The 23,305-nt window shown below is 44.4% G+C and overlaps 3 protein-coding genes across 11 annotated transcripts in view; 2 read left to right on the top strand and 1 right to left on the bottom strand.

Annotated features, from left to right (window-relative positions):
* The window catches only part of LOC105286296 (persulfide dioxygenase ETHE1, mitochondrial), a 41,058-nt gene extending 38,483 nt beyond the window's left edge, over positions 1 to 2,575 (top strand). For all 5 annotated transcript variants that reach the window (XM_011351146.3, XM_011351147.3, XM_011351145.3 and 2 more), the window contains exons 5-6: positions 1,067 to 1,277; positions 2,124 to 2,575. In XM_011351146.3, coding sequence (XP_011349448.1) covers positions 1,067 to 1,277; positions 2,124 to 2,191 — 279 coding nt within the window. In that variant the 3' untranslated portion in view covers positions 2,192 to 2,575. The remainder of the gene's footprint in view (positions 1 to 1,066; positions 1,278 to 2,123) is intronic.
* On the bottom strand, positions 30 to 22,272 carry LOC105286297. Of its 3 annotated transcripts, XR_002193837.2 has the most exons (4): positions 7,106 to 7,358; positions 5,860 to 6,146; positions 1,265 to 1,461; positions 30 to 181 (listed from the first exon to the last, which is right to left on the bottom strand). XR_002193837.2 is itself a non-coding variant. In XM_020033930.2 (2 exons), the coding sequence occupies exons 1-2, from the start codon at positions 22,245 to 22,247 to the stop codon at positions 5,992 to 5,994; spliced, it is 480 nt and encodes a 159-aa protein (XP_019889489.1). In that variant the 5' UTR covers positions 22,248 to 22,272; the 3' UTR covers positions 5,860 to 5,991. The 3 variants fall into 3 exon arrangements, 1 of the variants encoding a protein (XP_019889489.1); XR_895208.3 differs by lacking the exon at positions 1,265 to 1,461 and having other exon boundaries at positions 7,106 to 7,306; XM_020033930.2 differs by lacking the exons at positions 30 to 181; positions 1,265 to 1,461; positions 7,106 to 7,358 and adding an exon at positions 21,923 to 22,272.
* LOC105286298 (amyloid-beta-like protein) overlaps positions 7,497 to 23,305 on the top strand; it is a 29,747-nt gene continuing 13,938 nt past the window's right edge. For 2 of the 3 annotated variants that reach the window (XM_011351152.3, XM_011351150.3), the window contains exon 1: positions 7,498 to 7,827. In XM_011351152.3, coding sequence (XP_011349454.1) covers positions 7,768 to 7,827 — 60 coding nt within the window. In that variant the 5' untranslated portion in view covers positions 7,498 to 7,767. Of the gene's footprint in view, positions 7,828 to 23,305 lie in introns of all 3 variants that reach the window. The other variant, XM_011351153.3, reaches the window with a different exon arrangement.

Below are 23,305 nucleotides of genomic sequence, written 5' to 3'. Positions count from 1 at the left end.
TTACCGTATTCTCGCCGCATATGTCTTTAAACGGAGAGGTGGTGTGTAAATCACATTTTTCTTGCTTTGAAAAGCGACCAAAGACTTATAATCGAAAAGCCGACTGCTTCATTGCAATGTGTTCCTTTCCACGTTGGTAGAGGCACGAGCCATTACGTGAAATAATTAAACAGAGCTTTTTCTGAAACAAAGAAAAAACAAGAATTATCGTTAGTAATTGTTGAAATAAATGAATAAGAAATTAAGTAAAAATATACAACTGCGACTCGTAATAAATAAAATCTCGCCAAGAAATAAAATTTACAATTACGCGGTCACGTTCAGCGTTAAATGTGCTGCGAGAGTGGAAAGTTTCCGCAAAGTTGTAGAACCGCATTCATATTTCCTGCGGAGAATATGCAATCTCTTGCACGTGGTTAACGTTGTACGTCCTTATCTCGCTTCCTGTTTTTAATAAGCGATGTCTCAAAATACGTGGACTTGTCGAAGCGGATTAAGCTGTTTCGATACACCAGTCACTATCACTTAATCAAAAACCGGATGGCCTTTTTTCGACGACTTGTCAATGATATATAATTGTGCGGATGTCGATAAGCGGCGTTTATTTGAACGTCATAACTAATCGATGCCGACCCGAGACAGACACGAGTAAACGGCAGCATCCAGAATTCTCGTCGAAACGTCGATGGCCACGCGCAATAACATTTTTGCTCGCATGTAGCACAAGTGAACGTCGATACATCATCGAGAATATGAGACTTCTTCTCCGCAACTAGCATGATGAATAGCCATCCGTCATCAGTGCTCGGTCGCGCGCCAGTGCATTTTATAAACGTGCTTCGACTTTTTCTCCTTAAAAGCTCGCTTCAATGACACGGACGACTGATTCGAATAAAATTATTTTCACCAGGCATAATTCAAGCCTACGATATCATTGCTGAGACGTAACTAGCAGGGATTGCTCTTTGATCCGACTATGCCTCTTGATCGGTGATCATGTAATACCATAAATCTATGACATAATTGCCTCGCCCTTTCGATTCACTACATCAGCACTTATGTGTAGGGCGGATCCGCCTCGACCCTGTACAAGTCCGTGCACGAGAAGATCTTCACATTGCCGCGAAATTACCAGCTGTACCCGGCGCACGATTACAACGGCAGAACTGTCACCACGGTAGCCGAGGAGAAGGTTCTCAATCCCAGACTGTCCAAGTCGGCAAAGGAGTTTATCGATATTATGAACAACCTCAACTTGTCTTACCCCAGGATGATCGGTAAGTTTGTAGCGACGTTTCTCATTTTGTTTTACATCGCTATCTTTGCTGCGGCATTCGCAGCGACGTCACTTCCCCTCACGTATGAAGAGCGAAAAGTCTCGAATTTCGCAGAGCTTTCATGAAAATCGCAATCGCGCAACTTTCTTTCGGCACGATACGATGGGATCCAATTCAGTGAGATCTGAAACGACGCGAAACGCAAATTAAGCGAAAAAGTTTGCTGACAGTTATGTGACTGATGTAGAGGAGAAAGAGATAAGGGGAATCTTTCGTGAAGGATGGATGAATTAAAAGCAGAATTTATGAGAATTCATTTGATGAAGCTACGAATTCCGAGTGCTCGATATCAGCAGCTGATTTAAAGGATATCCTTCTATAATCTTTCATTTGTACTTTTTTCATTTAATTCCTCCGTGAGTTGATCGAGAATTGCAGAAAAATTGATCGATTCCATGCGGAAAAATATTCTCGCAGCTGCCGTGTCGGCTTCGTGTAGCTCTTGCGGCGCGTCTAAATATTAGATGAACAGAGACGCCGTTACATCTTGTCGGTGAAGCGAAAGGAGATCAATGAGATTGTCGGTTTGCGTCTCATCGAACATCGAATAAACGAGGTCTTTATCTCGCAACTAGTTTGAATTTCGTTTTGGCAATTCTCTTGAAATAATAATATATTGATAAGATAAGAGAAGGAAAGACAATTATTAAAAGTACACACACGCACACTAACGCGCGTGCTGTTAAAAACTAATTATTATATCTTATAAAAACGTTGCTGTGATATTTGACCCGTACCGTATTTTTGCAACAAGAAAATCACGAGTAACATGATGATGTTTTTCAGATACAGCTGTACCAGCAAATAAAGTTTGCGGTGTATACGAGATCGAAGAGAAAAAGGACAAACAATAAAAGTCATTAATAATATTATTATTAATACAATAGTACTGTATGCCAGTATTGCAACTCATTTGTTACTCATTTTATATTTCTAATGTAAATAATGGTATTCTGACAGTTAACATTCCTACGCAGTATGAATTGCGTTAGAAATGAATTTTAACGTATTGTATTATGGTGATCGGTATTGTTAATGTTAGATGAATCGTAACTAAAAGAAATTATTCATAAGCAATGAGCTATATGATATTATTATAATAGACAAGTTTTGTATTTGATTTACATTCGCACTGCTTTAATGCACTAGAATTTATGCAAAGATTCATGCATTGTTTAGAAATATATTTGTTATGATTGTAAAAATAAAAATAAAATCTGAAACTTTTATTTTACAGTTGACCAATTTTCATACTTTGGCTATCAAACAGTTTCAATGTTATACAATAAAAACTATCATCACCCCAGTTATTCAAACATTTTACTAGAAATCTGCAAACTATCACATATCCTGCATGTTATCGTCGTCGAATTCAACGGCCATTCCGTCGATTAATCCGGACTAAATATCACACGTATATACGCGTATTATACGTGCGTGGACCGTCACTCTCTTGCCAGGATAATGCAATCCACCTGCAATTAGAAAGATCCGCGAATCCATCATCTACTATAAGGGGCTATTTGCAGTTTGCCATGTGCCAGTAATAACTTTTGGACCGAGCAATCGAGCCGAGAGATGCATACGGTTTCGCGCAAATCAGCGAACCCGAAGATGATCAGAATTAGCGAGGGGGCAGGGAAACGGAGAGGGAGAAAAGCGTTTGTTGCTGTGTCTTAGGGCAGGCCCGCTGGAAGAATCAAAATGAGAGAAAGAGAGTGAAAGAGACCAACATCGCGTGAAAGAGGTAGGAGGAGAGGGTGCGAGGGAAAGAGACAGGGGCCCTTGTAATCGGGTTGTCGAAACGGGCTCCGTGCGCCTCGTCGAAACTCAGGGTGAAGAGACCCCCATGGTGTGGTGCTGGTTTCCTACTACATAGCTGAGGGTTGAAATCGATACCGTTTCCAGGGTAACCGGTACGGGTACGGTGCCCGACACACGGGCGAAGGCACACGGGCCAAGGCTACCTACTCAGGCATTTTCATGTGCCCGCCGAAAAAGGCGGGCAGAAGCCCCTGCATTGGTTCGCGACGATCCGCTCGCGCGAGCGAAGCGAATCGCGCGGTCGTACACAAAAGGCTTGTCACTATCGGTGAAAAATTTCAAAGAATTTCGTGGAAACGTATTTTCTCATTTATTCAACTGTTTCTTCATTGCGTAATGTCTTAATTAAATATCTTTTTTTATATATACTGTTATTCGCTTTCTTTCTGTCTCTTCCTTATTGTATCTAATCCTCCGTTCAATCCCGCGCTTGTGTAATGGGTCGTCTCGTAAGATACATTTCACTTTCTCATTGTCTAATAACTCCTCGTTTCTTCATTGCGTAATGTCTTAATTAAATATCTTTTTTTATATATACTGTTATTCGCTTTCTTTCTGTCTCTTCCTTATTGTATCTAATCCTCCGTTCAATCCCGCGCTTGTGTAATGGGGCTCGTAAGATACATTTCACTTTCTCATTGTCTAATAACTCCTCGTTTCTTCATTGCGTAATGTCTTAATTAAATATCTTTTTTTATATATACTGTTATTCGCTTTCTTTCTGTCTCTTCCTTATTGTATCTAATCCTCCGTTCAATCCCGCGCTTGTGTAATGGGTCTCGTAAGATACATTTCACTTTCTCATTGTCTAATAACTCGTTTACGATGGAAACAAAATTGTGTGAGCAAAACTGTAACACTTTTATTGATATCGTGTCATTTGGAGGACGCAATACTTTAATCCAGTTAGCAGACTGGTTCACACACAGTAAAGTAAGATATTCACAGAGTGAATATTAAAAGCAAGAGACGAGCAACAAACTACATCTTTTGCGATGGGCCCCCAGCTATCTGGGCGGGTCCGGATGGGTACCAGCCCCATTTGTCCGTGCTGGAAGATACCGCGGGATTGTTCGGTGCGCTTTATCGCGAGGACGGCCCTCACGGTGTTATCACTGAAAAATGGCCGCGCCGCTGTGAGGAGAACGCGCCCACAACTTAATGCGCTGCTTTGCGCGACGGTGACTCCCTTTCTACTCTCATCTCGCTACCCTCCTCGCTCTCTCGTCGCCCAAGTCTATCCCTTCGAGAAACCGCAATTTCAGAACAGCGCGGCCTTTGAAGATCCGCGTCCGTCCTCACAACCCGATAATTATCGTTGCCCTTTTAAAGAGAACGATATTAGAACGCCGTGCCCTTTTTCTTCCTCGTTCTTCTTTCCATCTGTCTCTTCGACGTAGTTTCCATTTGCGGTAGCTGGGCAAAACTGCGAGAAAAAAAATAGAAAGCAGGAAACAAAACCATGCCACGATTCGCGAGCACGTAATTGTTTCTGAAACACGCGGAATTCCCCGCGGCCGCGTTAGTGTATCATTCAAGTGCCGTATCGACGCGACGCCGCGAGTGCGATACATCGAATGGTAAAATTACTATTTCACCGCGCCAAGCCAATTACCGTAGCCAACGACGTGTTGTAACGATCGCACGTAGTTACGCAAGAGAAAACCCAACTTCAAATATCATTCTTTCAGTTATTACCGTTGGAAATAACATTGCGTGTATTAAAAAGCATTCTGAAAAATATCTCGACAAAAGATGAAGATCGGGTAATTGCAAGGTCGTGTTTTTGCGTAAATGTGGTCTAGTTAATTAATGAATATTTGCGTAATTTCGGGGAACATAAATAAAAATGATAAATATGCATAATGAAGAGAGGATATAAATAAAAATTATAAATGTACAGAGAAATTTCAACTTTTACATTTCAGCGGCGGATTTTTTATCTTTCGACCAGACACATATTTCCGCTTGAAAGGTAGCTGTCATTTTTAATTCTTGCAGGCCGAGTTGTAAAAAATCCGGATTTATATTTTAAAAATTATTCTCTAGCGAAATGCACTTTTAGCTAATGCTCAAAGCTGACCCATCTGACAAAGTCCGACACATAAAATTATATTTTAATTAAACTTGAAGAGAAGAGTCACCATATTATAATTTGCCATTTCTGAACACTGTTTCTAAATTTATTTATGTCTTACTGCGAAAGTGTAGGTAGCAATCTGGGACAAAGCGAGAAAAGGAGAAAACAAAGTAATCCTGGTTATGGCGAGCCACCGTCCTGTTCTAGATTGCGACGTTCTATCATGCAAAATGCTCCAGTCGAATTTTTATCTCTTTTCATTAATCCGCCTCTCTCATCGATCATCGTCTCGTACATCTGAACCGAGAACGATCGTTCTTTAAGGAGGAGCAATTATAAGTAAGCGTAGATGTTGCAACGAAGAAGCAGAGGAGTCCCTGACTTGAAACAGCACATGAAACGAAGAATCGAGATCTTTTGTCGGGAAACAACCGAGGGAACGAGCCTCATGTCGAACGAAACACTCGACCCCGCTGAAAGCGTTATTCTCGATGTCGCAGTCGCGCACACGCGAACCCAGAGTCCCATCGCAGAGGAATATTTGCACGGGAGCGTCGTCGCTGTTATACCCTCCGCCAAGTAGCGCTCCGTGGAGCAGTAACATGATTTCTTTCTTACCTTATTGCTATCGTGATAGCGGCAGCCGGAGTTGGTATCTACAGGTTGTTGATTTCGTCATGCAGACATCTCAACTCCTGCACCAGTACGATCCTCCTGCGCTCTCTATCCTCCCATCTGCTTTTGTCACCCTCACTCCTTCCGTCTCTCCTCCTCTTCCTCCCTCTCGAGGGTTGCCTCTTCTTGCGTATTTCTTGCATAGATTCGGGAGATCAATTTACTGCAGCGAACACTCCGCTCCGTCATCGATTGCAGTTGGTTGCCACTGGTTCGACTCTCCTGGCACCCTGCTCCGGCACAAAGAATGGAAAACTCCTTTAATTAGCAAAAGAGATCGCACCTCGCATTTTTACAATCGTTAAGACGTATTGCGCTCGTTTCTCAAGTTACACTGAAAAATCGCAGAAACAGAATAATGCAGCGTTAATCAAAGCAAGCGAGCGAGCGCGTTTTTTCTAAGCAGATTATATATATATAAGTAATAAAAGTAGGTGTTTATTAAAATTGATTTGTAAATTTTACAGTTTGAGGATAGAGTGCATTTACCCGAACTTGTTTATATTGAAATGTTCCTGCATCATTAAAATGTTACAAATTCGCACAATGGTCGCTTGGTTGAATATTTCATGAAACAAATGGTTTTATTAATTCTGCGGAGTTTGAAAAGTGGTATGACGGTGGCAACAACGGGTTACTCCGGGAACCGCTTCAATTACGCAGGAACCAAAGTTGGTAATAATTTTATTTGGAATATTTCGCCCTCGCGTGCAGACGCACAAATTCAGAAATTCCCGTGACTATCTAACGATAACAATTGCAGTTTTGTGCAATACCGTGCTGCTTGAACCGCGAGTAATTTATCGCCGTGTATAAACACGATGTTGCTACGTCACGTGATAGACACCTGGTTCAAATGAATTTGGGGATAACGACGCAGATCGAAAATTGCGAATTTGTAAATTAAAACTTGCAATTTATCCTGCGCGAACGAATTTAATGCTAATTCCGAAAATCAATTTTCAATATTTTTGCTATTATAGACGGATATGAGACACGTATATAACCTAGAAAGATACTTTCATTAAACAGGAGAAAAGTCGAGATTATATATCGCGTATACGTGCTTTTGCGGAGTTGATTCGTTTAATTAGATAGAAAGTAAACGAACCGAACGATACACATTAGCGATACTTGTTGAATAATCAAAATCAATCGCGCGTCTCGCCGAACGTACGTGTTTACTTACCACGGCATTAGACGCGGTCCATCTTCGGCAGCATCTTCGGCTACGCTTCAACGGAATTGATCGGAATAGTCGCGCAGTTCTCAATTGCCGTTAATCGTCCAATCGAATCGCGAAAACCGTCCGCGGGATCCTGGGAGGCGCGCGGCGCTTTCGTCGTTTAAATCCGCGACGTTCCCGCCACATTATCGACTGACCGCAGCGCGCATGTAAATGCACCCGGCGAACGAGCGGCGCGTCGTGATTGGCCGACCGCCACCGGGTGGCGGATGGTACCGGTGTGGTGCGGCGCGATCACCGCCGCCGCCGCCGACGCGCGCCTCCATCTTGCTTTCACGGCGAACGGTCGACCCACCCAGTGGCGACGGCAGGCAGTAGTAGTTCGGTCGTATACATGGTGGGTGAGCCGCACGCGTCGCACAAGATCGCATACGACGAAATCGTAAGGTCGTTCCGTCTCCCTCGGAGTCGTTAACGCACACGTCGCACGCTCTCTTGATCCCCGGCGAGAATAAGAGAGAGAGGCGAGAAGTGGCGCGGGTTTTCCGTTCGCGCGCACTCGCGGAGAATTCGCGGAAAATTCACGGAAAATAGCCCTCTCTCTCGGAGCGGGAGCAAGCGGGCGATCTCGACGAGGACGTAGGACGTAGATCGGCGAGAGGAAGATGAAGGGGGTGCTGGCGCTCGCCGCGTTCTTCGGCGTCCTGTCCATCTGCCGGGTACAGGTAAGGATCCGTCGTTTTTCTCCGTTTTTCGTCCTCCGCTCTCCTCGATGCGGTTCGAACGATCGGAACGAGCTGGCGTTCGCGGAACGGCGCGCTTTCACCCTTTTGCCAGACGACAGCGTCACTCGCGGGAAGGAAGAATGGAGAGAAGGCGCTTCCGCGCGATCGATGTGTCGCGCCGTCAAGGAGCTTTTTTTCCCCCCCGTCGCGTCCTTCCGAGATTATCCGCCGGTACTTTCGCCACCCGCGTAGTCCCAACCAGTGCCATGGCGGGTGTCAAACGGCCCGATCAATGACCGTGATGCCGCGAGCAACGATCGCGTCACACCGCGCTATCACGGCTCACTTTTCCATCTCAAATTCCATCTCGTTTCGCGGAACTGCCAAGTTGCGGCGACGTAAATAAAGCTAAATCGTGTACATTCTCTCTCTCTCTCCGTTCCTTCTTTCCTCTCCGTGTTCTGCCTGGATCCGCCTTGAGAAAAAGAGAGACGTCGATCAAGAATCATCAATCTCTCGCAATACGATATACTTTTATTCGGGTGCTTAGCTTCGCATTTTCTTCAGTGATTACGCAAAGCGTAATCTCGCGTCCATGCACACGACACAGACGTATGAGCATTCCGATTGTGGGTGGTGAGAAACCGTGGGCGCCGCGCAAAGAGGCCGAGAGACGGTCTCGATACCGATCGATTCGATTCTACGTTGCATGATTCGTCTTCTTTTTTTTTTGTTTTTCTATCGTAATGCGATTCCTGCGAGGATTAGATGCATCAGGTTTTTATCGCAAAGAAATGAAAATTGAAAATTTATCATGTTTCCGCAGCAAAAAATCGTCAACATACATTACGCGTTATGAGAAAAACGTCGGAAAATTTGTTCGTCGTACAGGCACTCGTCGTGTATAGATTTTCGTTGCAATTGACTCGCGTTCTGTGCTGATCGATCTCTTCGGAGAAACTTGCACGTTCGGCATTTACATTTCGTTTCGATACGTAATTATTAACGAGCTATTACTGTTAGCATCGTTCTATTACTCGCAGCAATCAACAGCGCATCGCGTAACGCGTTTTGAAAGCGGCCGCTGAATGATAAAAACGTTCTGCAAACGACGAAGCAACAAAGTGCAAACGATTTACATGTGTGAGTGTATCGCTGTCGCATTAATTGATCGTCTGCGTTATAATTCGAAAATGAGCGACCACAGGTACAACACATACACGACCATCGGTCACCGCGTTGACGGGGAAAAACAAGGTAGACGTTAATCGCGCACTCGACGTATTAAAATCGCGATTGAAAAAGTGATAGTGGTATCTCGAGCTGCAAATTAAAGATCACTGTGTTCGCTTTTTTTCTCGCGACGTTATAAATTAGTACGAGCGTTTCGGAACCAGATTCACGTAGAGAGAAACTTTTCGGAATCGATGATGCGTGAGTCATTGTGTCCGCTTCGACGACGTAACATTGGTATTTCGGGTTCGGGTCACGAAAATTCAGAACTGCAACTCTGCGTCGTACGCGATAAATATTTCCTGTTCTCCTTTTTTGGTCGTGAAAAGTTCATTTTCTCAGATTTACTGCTCCAGATGCACGTAATGGTCGTCGAGTTTTCCGTCACCTCGGTATTACGTCGCCGTTTAAAACTTGCTTCGGCTATCTGCAGGCGTCATTTCGATCAGTCACGAGGCAAGTAATCGTCATCGCGTATAATATCTCTCTTATGCCCGGAGCTGTCACGCCCGTTTCACACTCGCGCTCGTGTGTGCACGCAACATGCTTGTTCTCTCGACGCATATTGCTGCATCGAATAGGCTTTTTGTTGTAAGAGAGGCAGGGTACCATCCAGGAGCGATGTATACTCATCACCTGTCATTTAGCATCCCTTAGTTCCACGTCATGTTGCATTACCCTTCCGCGAATGCACACCGTAATTAGAGTAAAATTGTGAAAGGTTCTTGCGCGAGGGATCCCCGCAGCGTTTAATTCGAGAATGAAGATCATTTTATATCAATTTCCCACGATACGCGGAATATTCGAGTTACTGGATGATATTTAAAACGGCATTTTTGCACTGACGCGAAACGAGCGTCTTCTTATGAAAGGTATTCAGTAGCGGAAATATTTTATGGTTTTGTACGTGGTTTTTTTCTTTAAAAAAGAGGATTTTAAACCGGATGTATCGTCCCACGTATGACGATGAAAAATTCTACGCCATGCCGAGTTAATAACGCAGCTCGGTGGGAATTACGGTTCCCATGTGCGCGTCGAGTGACTTATCTCGTGCCGCGTAACGCAAAGTTTCTCAAGAAAGTGCATATCAGTGGCAACCTTGTGTCGCATGCAATTAGCATTTTAATGTCGTCCTATAGTAATTTCGAGGTGACGGCTGCGAAAAGAAAATTTAATTTTATATTACAAGAGAGGGAGCTTCATTAAATGCGGAGTATACAGAAGGATGACTCGTTTGCACTTTGTATAAAATGATGGTGTTTAGTATGCTGACAGCATTGATTATATCTTTGTACGATATATTTCGTGAAAGTTTCTTTATTATCGCATTCTCCAATTAATTTGTCGGTAAAATGAGCGGTAGACTTAATTGCACATTATATACATATGAGTATTGGAGTGTAACAACATAACTACCTTGAATTATATAGCCTTGACGAAGAGAACAATAGTATTGCGATGACATTGTAATTCTTTAAACGTGACTCCTGCACAATTAGAATGATGTATTCTTAATGTAACGTTCAAAATTATCATGCTTGTTGCATCAATGTCAAAAATAACGTTTCTGGGGATCTATTACGTATCTTTTCACGGAGTGAAAATGCGAAAAATGAGCAAATTTACTAGAATATTTATAATTTGATTGGTCAACACCTAGATGCGTAAATAGACCCCTGATCGTTTCTTACAATATAATCATATCTTTTCCGACCAACTCCTCCACTTTTTTCGCTGGTTGAAGTAAATTCATCATTGTACAATTTTCATTTGATCCGTTTATTTCGTTGTTTGTGACGTAATCTACTTTTGCAAACTAATCGCGTTTGCCGATGCCTACGTGCACAAATTAACGCAATATCCAATTCGCCTCGCATTAATCGCGTAACAGAACGCGCACATAAAAGCGTCGCGACAATTTTAATTTACATGTAATTCCGTCCGAGTTTAATCTAATTTTACGTTAACATTACACTTCTCATTATTCATTTATTCTAAATTTGCCTTGCATTTAGCGTCTAATTGCATGTGTAACACAACGCTGCAAAAGTACGTGTGTCAAAAGAGAAATGTCGGAAGCATCTCTTTATTGGCTTGAATTAAAGAGGAGACTTCTAGGATTACGCTCGGAGAGATTGTTTGCATGAATGCACTGTACAAAATGTATAAAATATGAAAGATGTAAAAATGGCAATACATATTTTAAGAAATATATATCGAGCAGTCAACACAAAGCATTATTTATTATAGAAACACGTTCAACCTATAAAAAGTATGAAACATCGTAACAGAAACATCGTATAAATAAAGTCCGACTTGAAATATAAAATAGTATTTTAAAAGTCGATTAGTCTTGGCCTTTTCTTAAGATTTTCGGCTATATTTTACTGCAGAGAAGATTAGATTAGCGTAGTGCGTGCATCTTGTGATCATCCTTATCTGATGATATCTTTAGCATCAAAATAATGATGTTTGTCGAGATATTTTTGCAAGTAGCATCTGTATATTTCGAGTCTTCGAATTCTCCTGCAGGATCAATTGTTCGAGAAATAATTTTCCGCGAGTTTGTCACGGAAGCAACGTGACAAACGTGAAGTGACATTAATGTACAAATGATTATCGGTACATATGGAATTAAGAGAAAAGCCGAACGGATAAAACTAGTCGAAAATATCCGCAGCCATGTGCCTTTCAAAGCCATCTCACAAACCGCTTTTGACAGCTTTTCACATGCGGAAAACTGTACGACGTGTGAGAGAAAAAGAGAGAGAGGAAAAACAATGTAAACTGATGGCGAAGGGAAAAGCTTGCGTGCTTTTGCAAATACGACTAAACGCATGCTTCCTATCGACAAGCGGGAACGAGATGTGAGATGTAAACGTACGGATGATGAAATCCGTATACACGAAAAATATGTTTTTAATCCCCCTGCACTGCATGCATCCCCATGACCACGTATGACGTCGTATATGACAGATAAAATGCGCTCAGAATTACCGCGTATAGACCCATAACGTCGAGTACGGATCAAGTTTTCGCTTTGAATTATTTCCAGTCCCGGGCAAAACATTGTCGAGATTGTTTCCATCTTTTGTATTTGTCGTGAATACGATGAGACGACTTGATATTTCGACATACAAGGCAGACATTGATAGGCGATTTTGTATACGAGAAAAATGAGGTAGCATACAGTGCGACTGTCATAGATTTCACGATTCTACGTGAAAAGGTATAATTCCGGTCTGCACATGTGCGTTACCACATTTATAGGAAACGGAATAAGTTTATAGGACTATATAGGCTGCGAGATTATCATGATCGAGTCACTCAAGCTTTTGCACCATTAAAAAACTCAGAAAACTCCCTTAGTCGAAGCAAAGAAAGATACTCTGCACATGTGCTTCACTTCACAAATATACAATTTATTTCGACATGCAATTTCGTCTGGAGAAATAATCATTTGCGAGGAGAGCTTCGACTCGGTTCCTTTATCGTCAAACTTGTACAGCATCCTCAACGCGAAAATTGCAAAGAACCAGGTACGCGGAATCAGCGATTTCTGATTGTGCCATTATTTATTCACCGATGCAGCAATTGCGTCCTCGATTTATTAATTATTCGTGATACGTGACATGCGCATGATCGCGTGATTTGCACTGCGGTGGATCAGCTCGTTGATCGTGCGCGAGTTTAATGACGACTAGCTCTCTCAGGGGGAAACAGGACGAAAAAGAGGGCCCGTCCACGCGCAGTTAACCATCCGGTGAAAGCAAAGTGAAAACCATCATTTCTCAGTCATCAAGTCGTCTTTCGCGAGACCTGTAACTATAATCGAACATGTATCGAATGTAATCGAGTATACGAGATCCAATATTCCGCTACGATGGACTCGAAATATCGCGTTAATCGTAATGCGAACCGTAAAAGAGTAATACGTACGAGGACACAATCACTTGTGAGCGCTTTTAATAAATTACGATAAATCAGCTCAGAGCCCGCGCGGAGCAAACAAAAAAGGATCATCAAGAGGCAGCGAATATTTACACTAAATCGTGGCAAATGGTAAATTTAAGTGATTTAAAAGTCCCTTAAAATCTGCCAAAGGCGAGGTGACAACGCGAATTCGCTGCGATTTGCTGGAAAACATCGCGTGATGCAGCTGGAATTGCATTTTGTAAAACGTTAAACTTGCATTTCGCAAGTTACTGAAAAACACCGGGGATGAAAAAGACAATATCTCGTCGGAACATCGAGGAATATTAAAGAATCGTAGCCATCCGTCCCCCTCCCTCCGGCACGCATCAAGCACGCATTGATTAATAAATGCACGCATTGATTAATAAATGCACGCTTGTGTTGCGTTCTTTTTACTCCGGCGGTTTCAGCGTTTCCGCCATCGGCGATTTAAATTACAAAGCGCCGCCGTCACCCCCGCGAATACTGGCCCACATTATTCGCACTCGTGCGAGATAGCGCGAGACTATTCGCAATTGAGGATGTAATCCGCAAAGCAAGCACGTTTACGGATCCCCGCATACGTATACACGGCCACCGATGTAATTCCACTGCGTTACAAGCGCACGTGCCGCTGGTACCGAGGGCAAATCCGCGTTAAGCGCGGCGCAACGAGCTCTTGAAATCGGCTGAAATAGCCTTTAATACGTTGTCGCCGGTTACTTTGATCGAATCTCTTGGGCGTGCGAGCGTGATTAATCGGGCCCGATTGCGCAAACATATTTCGCGGTCAGAGGGAATTATTTATGGGATTGCCGTGCCCCCTTACGAGCTCGCGCTCACCCTCGCCGGGCATTTAAACGAGATTTCTCTTTTGCAGCGGCCTTTCGTAAAAGCCGCGACCGAATGCGGGATTGACGCGTTTCACGCGAGCTAGCAGAGAACATTTCGCCCCCGGTAATCTCGAGGTTTTCTCCGTAACGAGTCTAAACGTGCCGGCCATTTACGCGCAACTATCGCTAACAAGAAATAGATTGCGCACAAACGGATTGCTTTTCCGGGTTCCGCAGGCATATGAGAAATTTACGGCCGCGCGTACCCTTTGCGTCACACACCGAGGAAACCGCGAGATGTTACGTGAAGCTCGCCGCAACGACATGGGATACTTTCCGGGCGGATTCCTCGAACAAGAATATCGACGCTAGCGAAACTGGCACAAACTATGTACGCCGTGACACGCTGTATTAAAGAGTATCAGTTTTTAATATCACCCCATTTATTAGATGATGATGAATTGGTTCTCAAGCAATTCGCGATGCTGTTCATGCGTCCCAGGGTTTCTAGAAGGACGCGGAAGCATTCGCCTCTTTTGATGGTGGCGTTTCCACGTTCAAGTGGATTTTCGAGTGCATCCGCGCGTGCGACGTAATGCGTCTGCTCGACGACGAAGTTTGCTTAACCGCCTTAACGTCTCCCGCTCAGAGAGAGAGAGGCCGTCGTCCCATCGGCTTAAGTGCGATTCACGCAACGCAGCCTAGTTAGCTGTCACTGGCTAATTCTTTAACGCCATTAACAGAGTTGCACTAATAAATCGCTAGAGTAGCCGAGCCGTTTCTGCTGGTGGAGATGACGGCACATCATTTATTTAAAAGACTCGAATCGATACCCCCTCCGAGAGATCGGCTCGGAAGAGAATAGAAGTCAATCTAGGTCCCTGCATTTGTCGCGACGCGAGATACCTCTTTGGGAACGATTTTAGAGAAGGCACTGTGTGATAAAACAAGACCGTCTAGTTTCATTTCAGTTCTGTTTGCCTCTTCTCATTTATCTCAGATTGCATCTTTTAAATATCTAATGCATCTGTTTTACTCTTATTGATGTTGAGACTCATACAACTCTCGAAAGAACTCGACATTTAATTCTCCGCGTGCATTTTGACGTAACCGATCTAATTGATACTCGAGTGACACTTATATCGCACTACGACTACGCTCCCCTTTCAGCCTGATTGTACTTTAGCGCGACTAGCTCCGTTGTATGCTAATTTTATTAAATTGCACCAAGAGAAACCCATAATTTATTCATGAAGCTAAATACTGCACTGTTGCGAGTAATTACTTGTACCTTCTTTCTGCTCTCTTCTGTTTTCTACGCTGCTGTAGGTTTCCCAGCCTCTTGCACCGCCTTTCGACTTTTTACTTGTCGCATTTCTGTTTCCTCTGCAGCATCTTTCGACTTGCAGCTCCTTTTACAATCTTTTTTCCTCTATTTTCTCACCTCTTTCTTTACTACCTTCATATCGTCTTGCCTTCTCTTCCTTTTCGATAGAAAGCAGCTTCCTGTCTTTCTGCATTGCCGATTCCCTCTTTTATATCAGTACCTATTTGTTTTTATCCGAAAGACCAGATACCTAACATTCGTAACGTGTGTCAGAAACTTCTCAAGACCTCCTGCGTAGTAATGTTCGCCGTAAATGCATTAAGCAAATCCGCTTAAATAACATCTTATGTAAAACACCGTAATACACGTGAATAATCAGCTACTGACGCTGTCGCGACTATCATTTGCCAGAGGACTGCAATGAGAGCAATTTCAAAATTGGTGAATCTGCGTGTCTGCTAGAAAAGAAAAAGATTCTCGCCTTGATAGCCGCGATCAGAATCCTCTTGGAACATAATGGCGCCGTGTTCATTCGAGTGTAGAGTGGACGCGATCGCAGAAGACTTTTATAACTCCCATTACGTCACGGGGAAAACGCGCGCGCGTGGCAACGCCTGTTAACACGTCATGGGGGTCATCGATGATCGGCGCACCTACGTTCAGCTCCATCAGTGCGGCACTGTGTAAACGTGAGGGACACGACGTAATAATGTGGCAGGTATCGTTGATCTCTTCAAAGAGAGGTGTGTCCAAACTGCAATAAGAAATGCAACGCACTCGAAACGTTTCAAAAATGTGCATTTCTTGATGTTTTTGATTCTTCTCTCCGATACTTTCTTGCTATGCAATTCCTTCTATGCAAATCTGTACTCGAGAAGCAAGATCTTGCCTCTTTGGTACAGAAATTTATATACACAGAATGAAAGTTTCATCTTCTTCATATTTAGAAGCATTGAAAAGCTACTTTCGCTAAAGGAAAAGTCGATCCGTCATCAGTCAACGCGATAATCTCCCCAACTCCCCGCAGGGTTAATAACCGGGGTGATTACCGGTCGCGGAAATCGCAAAGTACACGCGGCGCAGTCATGGCGAGGTGTTTGACCCCGCCGTGGTGGTGTATTTCCTTGTGGAAGTGGGTCGCAGTTTTTCTTTTCCTTTTCCTCCTTCGTTTTTTTTCGTGTAGTCGCCGTGAAAAAATCAAAGTTCAAGATGGGGGTTCCCACGTTGCGCGAGAGAAAAGTAAAACGGTGGCAGCAAAAGCACGGGCGAGAAAAGCCGCACAGCCGGAAAAGACCATTGACGGGCTCCTTGTAAAGATTAAAAAAAATAGACGGTCACCTTATTTGACGTCAGCTTATGTCTGAGCAGGGATTTCGTCTCTGTACGTGATTCAACCCTGTCCTGCCGTGGCGCACACGGGTATATCGCCATTAGATTGTTGTCGCTCTTCTTGCATCATTTACGCGAGCTCGCGCAAATCCTCGAGTCTCACGGTAACTGTATCAGCATGACTCCTGAAATATGTACTCGCGTCTCGACTTCAAAGTGAGTCAAAGAGAAAATCTTGTCGGCATTCGAGAATCGTTATGAATATGGCACCAAAAAGTTGGATCTTCCAGCAGGCAGGTATGACAATGGGACCTTTTTACTGATACACTGACGTGCATCAGACGTTAGAAAATAATTTTCGACGAAATCCAGACGTGAATCACGGGCTCCGTTCGCGCTGGGAAGTCTTCAATTTATTAGTCTGCCCCGTCAGTCTTTCCGCAAGAGGGTTATCGATTTTACGGCTGGCAGACGGGCGGTGACCAGTCACGATGGTTCATAAGGTTCGCCCCGACACGAGGGGCCAAGAAATTTGTGTTGTATCAATTGAGCGAACGCGCCAGAAGTCTCTTTCTCCTTTCCAGCATCGCCACGTCGCATTCCGCGCACGTTTTCTAATAAACCTGTACCACGTCGTGCTCCTGTTCCGTTCGACGTCGCGTCCTTTTCGAACGCAAGGATCGAAAAGCGTCATCGGAGGAAGCACGAAACGGCTGCCGCGCGACGCGCCGGGACTAAAAATAAGACGCTATCGACCGACGCTCCGTCCTGCGCCGGGGGCCGATTCGATCAAGTGGCTACACGTTACGGCATCGAGCGAGGAAACTTCTTCTCAAACGTCGGCTGCGTTGCTCGATTGCGTTTCTCAGGGTAGCGACCAAATTCATCAGCGTGTTCCGTGTAGGCAGTGTGATGCAGACTGTAGCTTTACAACGTAGGTGGTAAAGGCTCTCGAGTCATCAGAACTGTCGTGACCTAGCATCCTAGGATTTTCAGACCATCTTTTGCAGTTTCCTTCACCTACGGATTAACATAGTGTTATTCTTGGAAAAATCCGGGTTATTACTAATTAATTTCTCAGTTGAAACAATATAATGAACTATTATTGTTATTGTTATTCCTGGAGCTTATTTTCATCCGCGAAACAAGACAGGCAGCTCCGCATTTTCATGGCTTGTAGCATGAAAATAACTAAAGCACCTCGCAGGTATTGACTAACAAGTGTCTGCCATTTTTAGTTTCCATACGGAACCGCGATGTGCATTTCTGTCGGTTTTGCAGCGCTCGCTGTTAAAATGAACAAAACGCTGTTTCCACTGACGTTCCATCCGAGCTTGTCACGTTTTGGGTAATGGATAAAGAATTGATCGGATCTCGCTTATCCGACGTGCATTATTTCTCGACGGCAACGTTGCGGATATTGTTGGCGGAACGAAGGTTGCCACGGTTTGCCGGCGATTATTGAGGTATTAAAAATAGGGCGTTGTACGCGGAGGTAAAGGTTTCCGTCCGTCGAGGCTCCGAGTGGATGATTCGCTCACGCAACCCCGCACGGCTGGCCGGGAGTTGCGCGACGAGAGGGTTGCTTGATTTAATAACGCGGCCCGCTCGAGCGAAACGCGCGTCCGTCCAACGAGCACCGATAACCACTACCATTATCAAGCCACGTGCACACGCCTCTGTGGCTTTCGTGTATGTGTGTGGGTGTGTGTATGCGCGCATATATGCGAGGGTGTGTTTTACATGCACGTCTGCAGTGAGGACGCATCAGCGGTTCCCAAACTGTTGAAAAATTTTGGCAGGTTTAAGAAAAACCTAGCCGATCTCAAAATAAAATTCTCTAGGGGAAGGAAGCTTCCAAGGGAAGAAGGTTTCATAGATATTATTCATGGATTTCAAAATAAAGAAACTGTAGCAGAATAAACGATTGCGCAGTGATGTGTGACTAGATGCAAGTACCGACTGAAGTTCGCGATCAGCTACTCGGCTGACCATCTCGTCTTTGAAATTCAGAAAGCGTTTTTACATCGTCGTGAATTGAATCTCGCGTCACTGATGTGATTCGTAAACGTCGCCAAGTTTGGGAACCCTCGATGGAGATGATAATCATGAGTGATCGCAGGATCGTGAACGCACGCCCACGCTCGACGTCGGGCTCTGCCCTCTTGTCGCTGGTGTCGCGACTGGTGAGAAAGTGAATATTAAATCCGTGCGCACTACAGAAAATCGCCACCAGCTCGTTAAACATCCGCACAGGACGGGTTTTAATTTTAGAAAATTAATTTCAACCGGCGGTCCGCCGAGAATTGAATTAATCGTTAGACTATTCCGGCTAGGTTGTGCTCCTCGAGATATCATGCGCCCGCTGGCGCATACACGGTTATTTAAATTAATTATTGGAATATGGGGAGGACGTGCGAGAACTTGTGTCGCGTGAGCTCGATAGTTTCGTAGGTTTTAACAACATTTAACGGAATTTAACGACGCATCGGAATAAGTCCGTGGGAAATTCGGGAACTGTTATTAAACGTTTAGCATAATTGCGAGACATAATTGCGAGGCGCGGTATGAAATACGAGCAGCTCGCGACGTAATTATAAAAATTACTCGAGTGTAAAATCTCTTGTATGATTCAATGATTCACTTTAATCTCGGAAGCTGTAAAGCTTGAGATGTCTGAATTTTTTCTGATTTGGTTTTTCTTGAAGCTTGAAGTTTTTTTGAATTTGCTAACATTTTAAATTTAAATCTGCTCAAATTTACAAACAAGTAAATTATAAACCTTCGAAAACTTAATTTCCGTATCTAAATACGAGTCGTCAAATCCGCACAATCGCATAAACGCTAAACCGGAAAATAATGCATAAAATGGCGATAGAATAACAGTCGTAATTGAAACTCGGTTCCACTCAGCTCTGCGTGCAGCGGTGCCTAATTCTGAAATTACGCACGGGTCAATCAAGCGCCATTGTTTCTCATGTTTGTTTAACCTAATGCCAAATTCGCGCACAGTAAATTCGTCAAAATCGATAAATTCCACTCTATTTGCGTTTCGCGTGTACACACGACGCGTATTCATTTTCCGGCTCTGCGAACTGTGTTCTCTAGTGATTTTAGAGCTTTCTCTTTGCTTTGTATCGGAAGTAATAAAAATCAGACTTTTCAAACCGCCAAAAATGGCTTCGGAGTTTCAAAAATCATTGCGTGCGCGTCTATTCGCGATTGGTGCGCGTAAATCATATTATGGGACGTCACTTCCCGTCCCAAAATCAACAGACGTGCAACAGCGGCAATAACGAGTGCAATTTGGCGCAAAACGGCCCTCTCGGCCGAAAAACGGAGCGATTAAGAGCGCGCGCACTCGCGGCCGGCAGTTAAAGCGCTCTGCGGACTGCGCTTAATAAAATAATAAGCCGCTGAATAGTGCAGCAGGTAATTAAGTGTTCATGCGGTGTGAAAGTTGAATGTCAAATGCTTCGCACGTGCCCGGAAATTTAGAGTCGCGCTGGCCGGTCGTTTATTAGTCTTTTAGCGCTCGTTTACGTGCATAAGGGAGAAACAGATACTGTAGGCTTTGATGGACGCAGCGAAGATTGTCGCTCGTGAAAATAAATGTCCGTAGGATAAGCTGTTTATCAATATCATCGATATTAAAGAGAATCGATCGTAGAAATTTTACGACTCGTGTCGTGTCGTAATTTTTCTACTCCGCTTCGGATAATCTAGTGAGATTTGACACTAGAAGATTCGATATTTCGTGCATCACATTTGCAAATCAACATTGATACGTAATTGCATGTGTGGTCCGACTTCACAAAACTTATCCGCGGCGTGCTTTATTATTATTTGATATTACGTTTCACGAAGCATTCGAGGGAGCTCGATTCCGAGGAAACGTTATACAGATTAGCTTCGAAAATACTCTTCTCGAACGCGGAGAAAAATGTATGAGGAACCCGTGTTCTCATCTCGGGGCCCTTCTCATGTCGGTAATTGCACGACTCAACGCACATCGTATAACGCGCGCAATATTTCCCCGCTGTTTCCTTCAGCGCATGGCTCGTCCGCTTCCTCCCTCCTCCGCCTTCGTGAAAAGTGGCCTTTTGACTTTTCGAATCGAGAAAAAAATTCGATGCCGGAGATTGGAAGCAGCTTTGTGGAGCGACTCGCCGTCATTCTCCCGCTAATAACCGGGAGATAACAAGGAGATTCCGTTTATTCAGCGGAATCTCCCTAGTTTCGATGCATGTTCGCTTCTGCACAAAGTCCAGCGTCGCGTGACGGAATCAGGCGTCGTTATTCGTGCATCGAGTTGTAAACTCGAGACATTTCAACATTTTATAATTGATACCGAAAGTTATCGCCGAACGTCGCGCACGCATCTCGAGCGTTTCTCACACGTTATTCTTCATAATTTATCGCGTCGGTGATGCACCAAAGCCACGCGGAAGTTCCGCGTGCGTACACAGCTAAGGCAGGTTTCCTCGTGGGAATAGTTAGCCCGTATTACAGTTAGCGCAGTGTGCAGCGTCGCGAACCCCCTAAATGTGCGGCTCCGAGGTGGTGTTGAGCAAGCCGCGACGCCAACCACACACGTCCCAGGAGATTCCGTCGTTGATATCTCCAAGTAATTTCCGCTAACGAGGAAACCATTTCGAATGGAAAGTCGCGTTTTCGAGAGAGAAAGAGGAAGCGCAGATATTGATATTTCAGCCAAGCAGCAAGATGCCATTTTAATTGAATCTTCCGTGTTACGTTCTGAACAAACGAATAATTAATAAATGCGGCAATGAGTGACCTTTTCCTTTTCGTTACGAACTGTTCTCTGTGTCGCGCGACACAAACGAAGGTCGATTCATCGAACAGACCACGAGCCGTGCAGATGTTCAAGGTTACAAGCTTTTTGGACGAGCATCCCGGCAATTTCTCTCTCTCCGATAAAAGCGAAACGTAAACCACAGGATGCGCGGATCACCGACAATCAGTCCGAAACACACGCCGGACACGTACATCGCGTTCTCGACTGGTCGATAAGCTGACTACCGCAATCTGCGTGGCGACGGAGAGCGCTATTGCAACGCGTCGATCTACCGCGGAACACAAAGCCACCGCTAACAACCCACCGTTAGAATCGCACCCTCACACCCTCGTCTGCGCGGCCACTCGGGGTGTTGAGGATACTGTGATAACCGCTCGTAATCTTGCAACATCTATCGGGACAGCCATTCGTGATCGTTTCCATTTGTTTCTTTTTGTTTTCTCTCTTGAACGCCTCCAAAAGACAGCGAGTGATTGCAGTAAATTGTGGGACATCAGTAATTAATGCGACTTAATGATACCTAATGTGATGCCGTGAAGAAGTTTGCGCGTCTAGGGTGAATGACCTTTGAATTGAATCTTGGAACTATTTCGGGCTTACCTGCACTCGGAGATCTGGATACTCGATCGCTGCCGGCTTCACAGGATTGCCGAATCGCTTCCGTACATAATGGCGCGCCACGTCGCGGATCTGTCCCTGACACAGCGACGTGGATCGATGAAATGCAAAGCACCAACGGCGTCGCGACGTCCTGTTCTCTCTCTCTCTCGCAAATGGCCGACCGGCGTCGCGATTCGCAATTTGCGAACGTAAACGAAATTATCGGCCGAATGGCAAGCGCCGCACCGTTCGCCCTTTCCCGCCGACTCGCCGATCGCGGATAAGTAATTGCGTTAGCGTACATTTTCGGACGGTACCGCTCCATAATAACGATCGTAATAATGATAGTAATATTCTGTGCCTCACGCGCAACATAGCTAATATCGCAGTCAATAATGCGACGTGGCTAGACGTGACACGATGGTCGTGCGTGTTAGTTACCCCCGTCTGTGTGTGCGTGACACTTTGGAGACACAGCGTGCATCCACAAAGAGACGTGAGATATCAAACCCCGTGTCCCATATTGAGCATTACAAATCGCCCGAGCAAACTAGTCATTTTTCAGCCGAGGAGTAACACAACACGATCGATCAATCGCCGTGTTTAATCTGCCCGGAAGACGCAGCTCTCCCGATATGTTATTCCTAAAAAATCGATAAGGTAATACCCTTCCGCAATTTTTCACCAGCGGATTCGCCGTCGTCGACGAATCGTTTACTCGTGCCGTTGCAAATCCGCGCGAAAGGGGTAGCGCCGTCTTCACGACATTTTCCGAGGAGGAGCGTATGGTTGACGCGAACAATTTATACCGGGTTCGCGGTCAGGACAAATCATGTCGGTGGTTGCAGGTGCAGTTTTTTCTTAGAGTATCTCTTTGTGTCTCGTGAAGAAACTCGATATCCGCTTCGAGATATCCGATACACGAAGACTTGAGCTTGTCAGTGGAGCGAATAGGCGACGCGGATCACGTAGATGACTTTAACGAGATGATTATGCGCGGTCAGACACGATTACTGGGAACAGCCACGGGTCTGGAAAATCGGAGAAAGTCAAGAATGTTTGAAAGAACATTCCGCTGCGGTAATTCGACATTCATGCATGAATCTTGAAACCAATAACAGACTTTATTAATGTAAGCAATGTGACGTATGAGAAACGGATAATTTGTTTATAAATATCAGATAAACGAAGGTATTGGGGAGTATTTACTTTGTACAAATCTGCGTTTAAGGAGAGACGTGAAGTATGGCATCGGTGTCACGTAGCTGGAAACGCGAATAAAGTACTTACCCCTTTCTGTATGTCAAAGATTTTGAATTTGCGCGACCAAGTACACGTTTATCAGAGCGGAAAACAATTTAACCGCCCCATCGTTTGCACTTG

This window comes from Ooceraea biroi, chromosome 13, assembly GCF_003672135.1.
Source record: "Ooceraea biroi isolate clonal line C1 chromosome 13, Obir_v5.4, whole genome shotgun sequence".
Taxonomy (NCBI): Eukaryota; Metazoa; Arthropoda; class Insecta; order Hymenoptera; family Formicidae; genus Ooceraea; species Ooceraea biroi.
Note: the sequence above shows the minus strand (reverse complement) of the source record. Positions and strands in the feature narration are given on the sequence as shown.

Bases quoted from the DNA above. Each gene is read 5' to 3' on its own strand.
- LOC105286297 (XM_020033930.2), bottom strand. From the start codon at position 22,247: ATGGAGCGGTACCGTCCGAAAATGTACGCTAACGCAATTACTTATCCG. The intron at 6,147-21,922 runs GTAAGCCCGAAA...GTGCCGGAGCAG, and splicing joins ATCCAGATCTCCGAGTGCAG to GGTGCCAGGAGAGTCGAACC.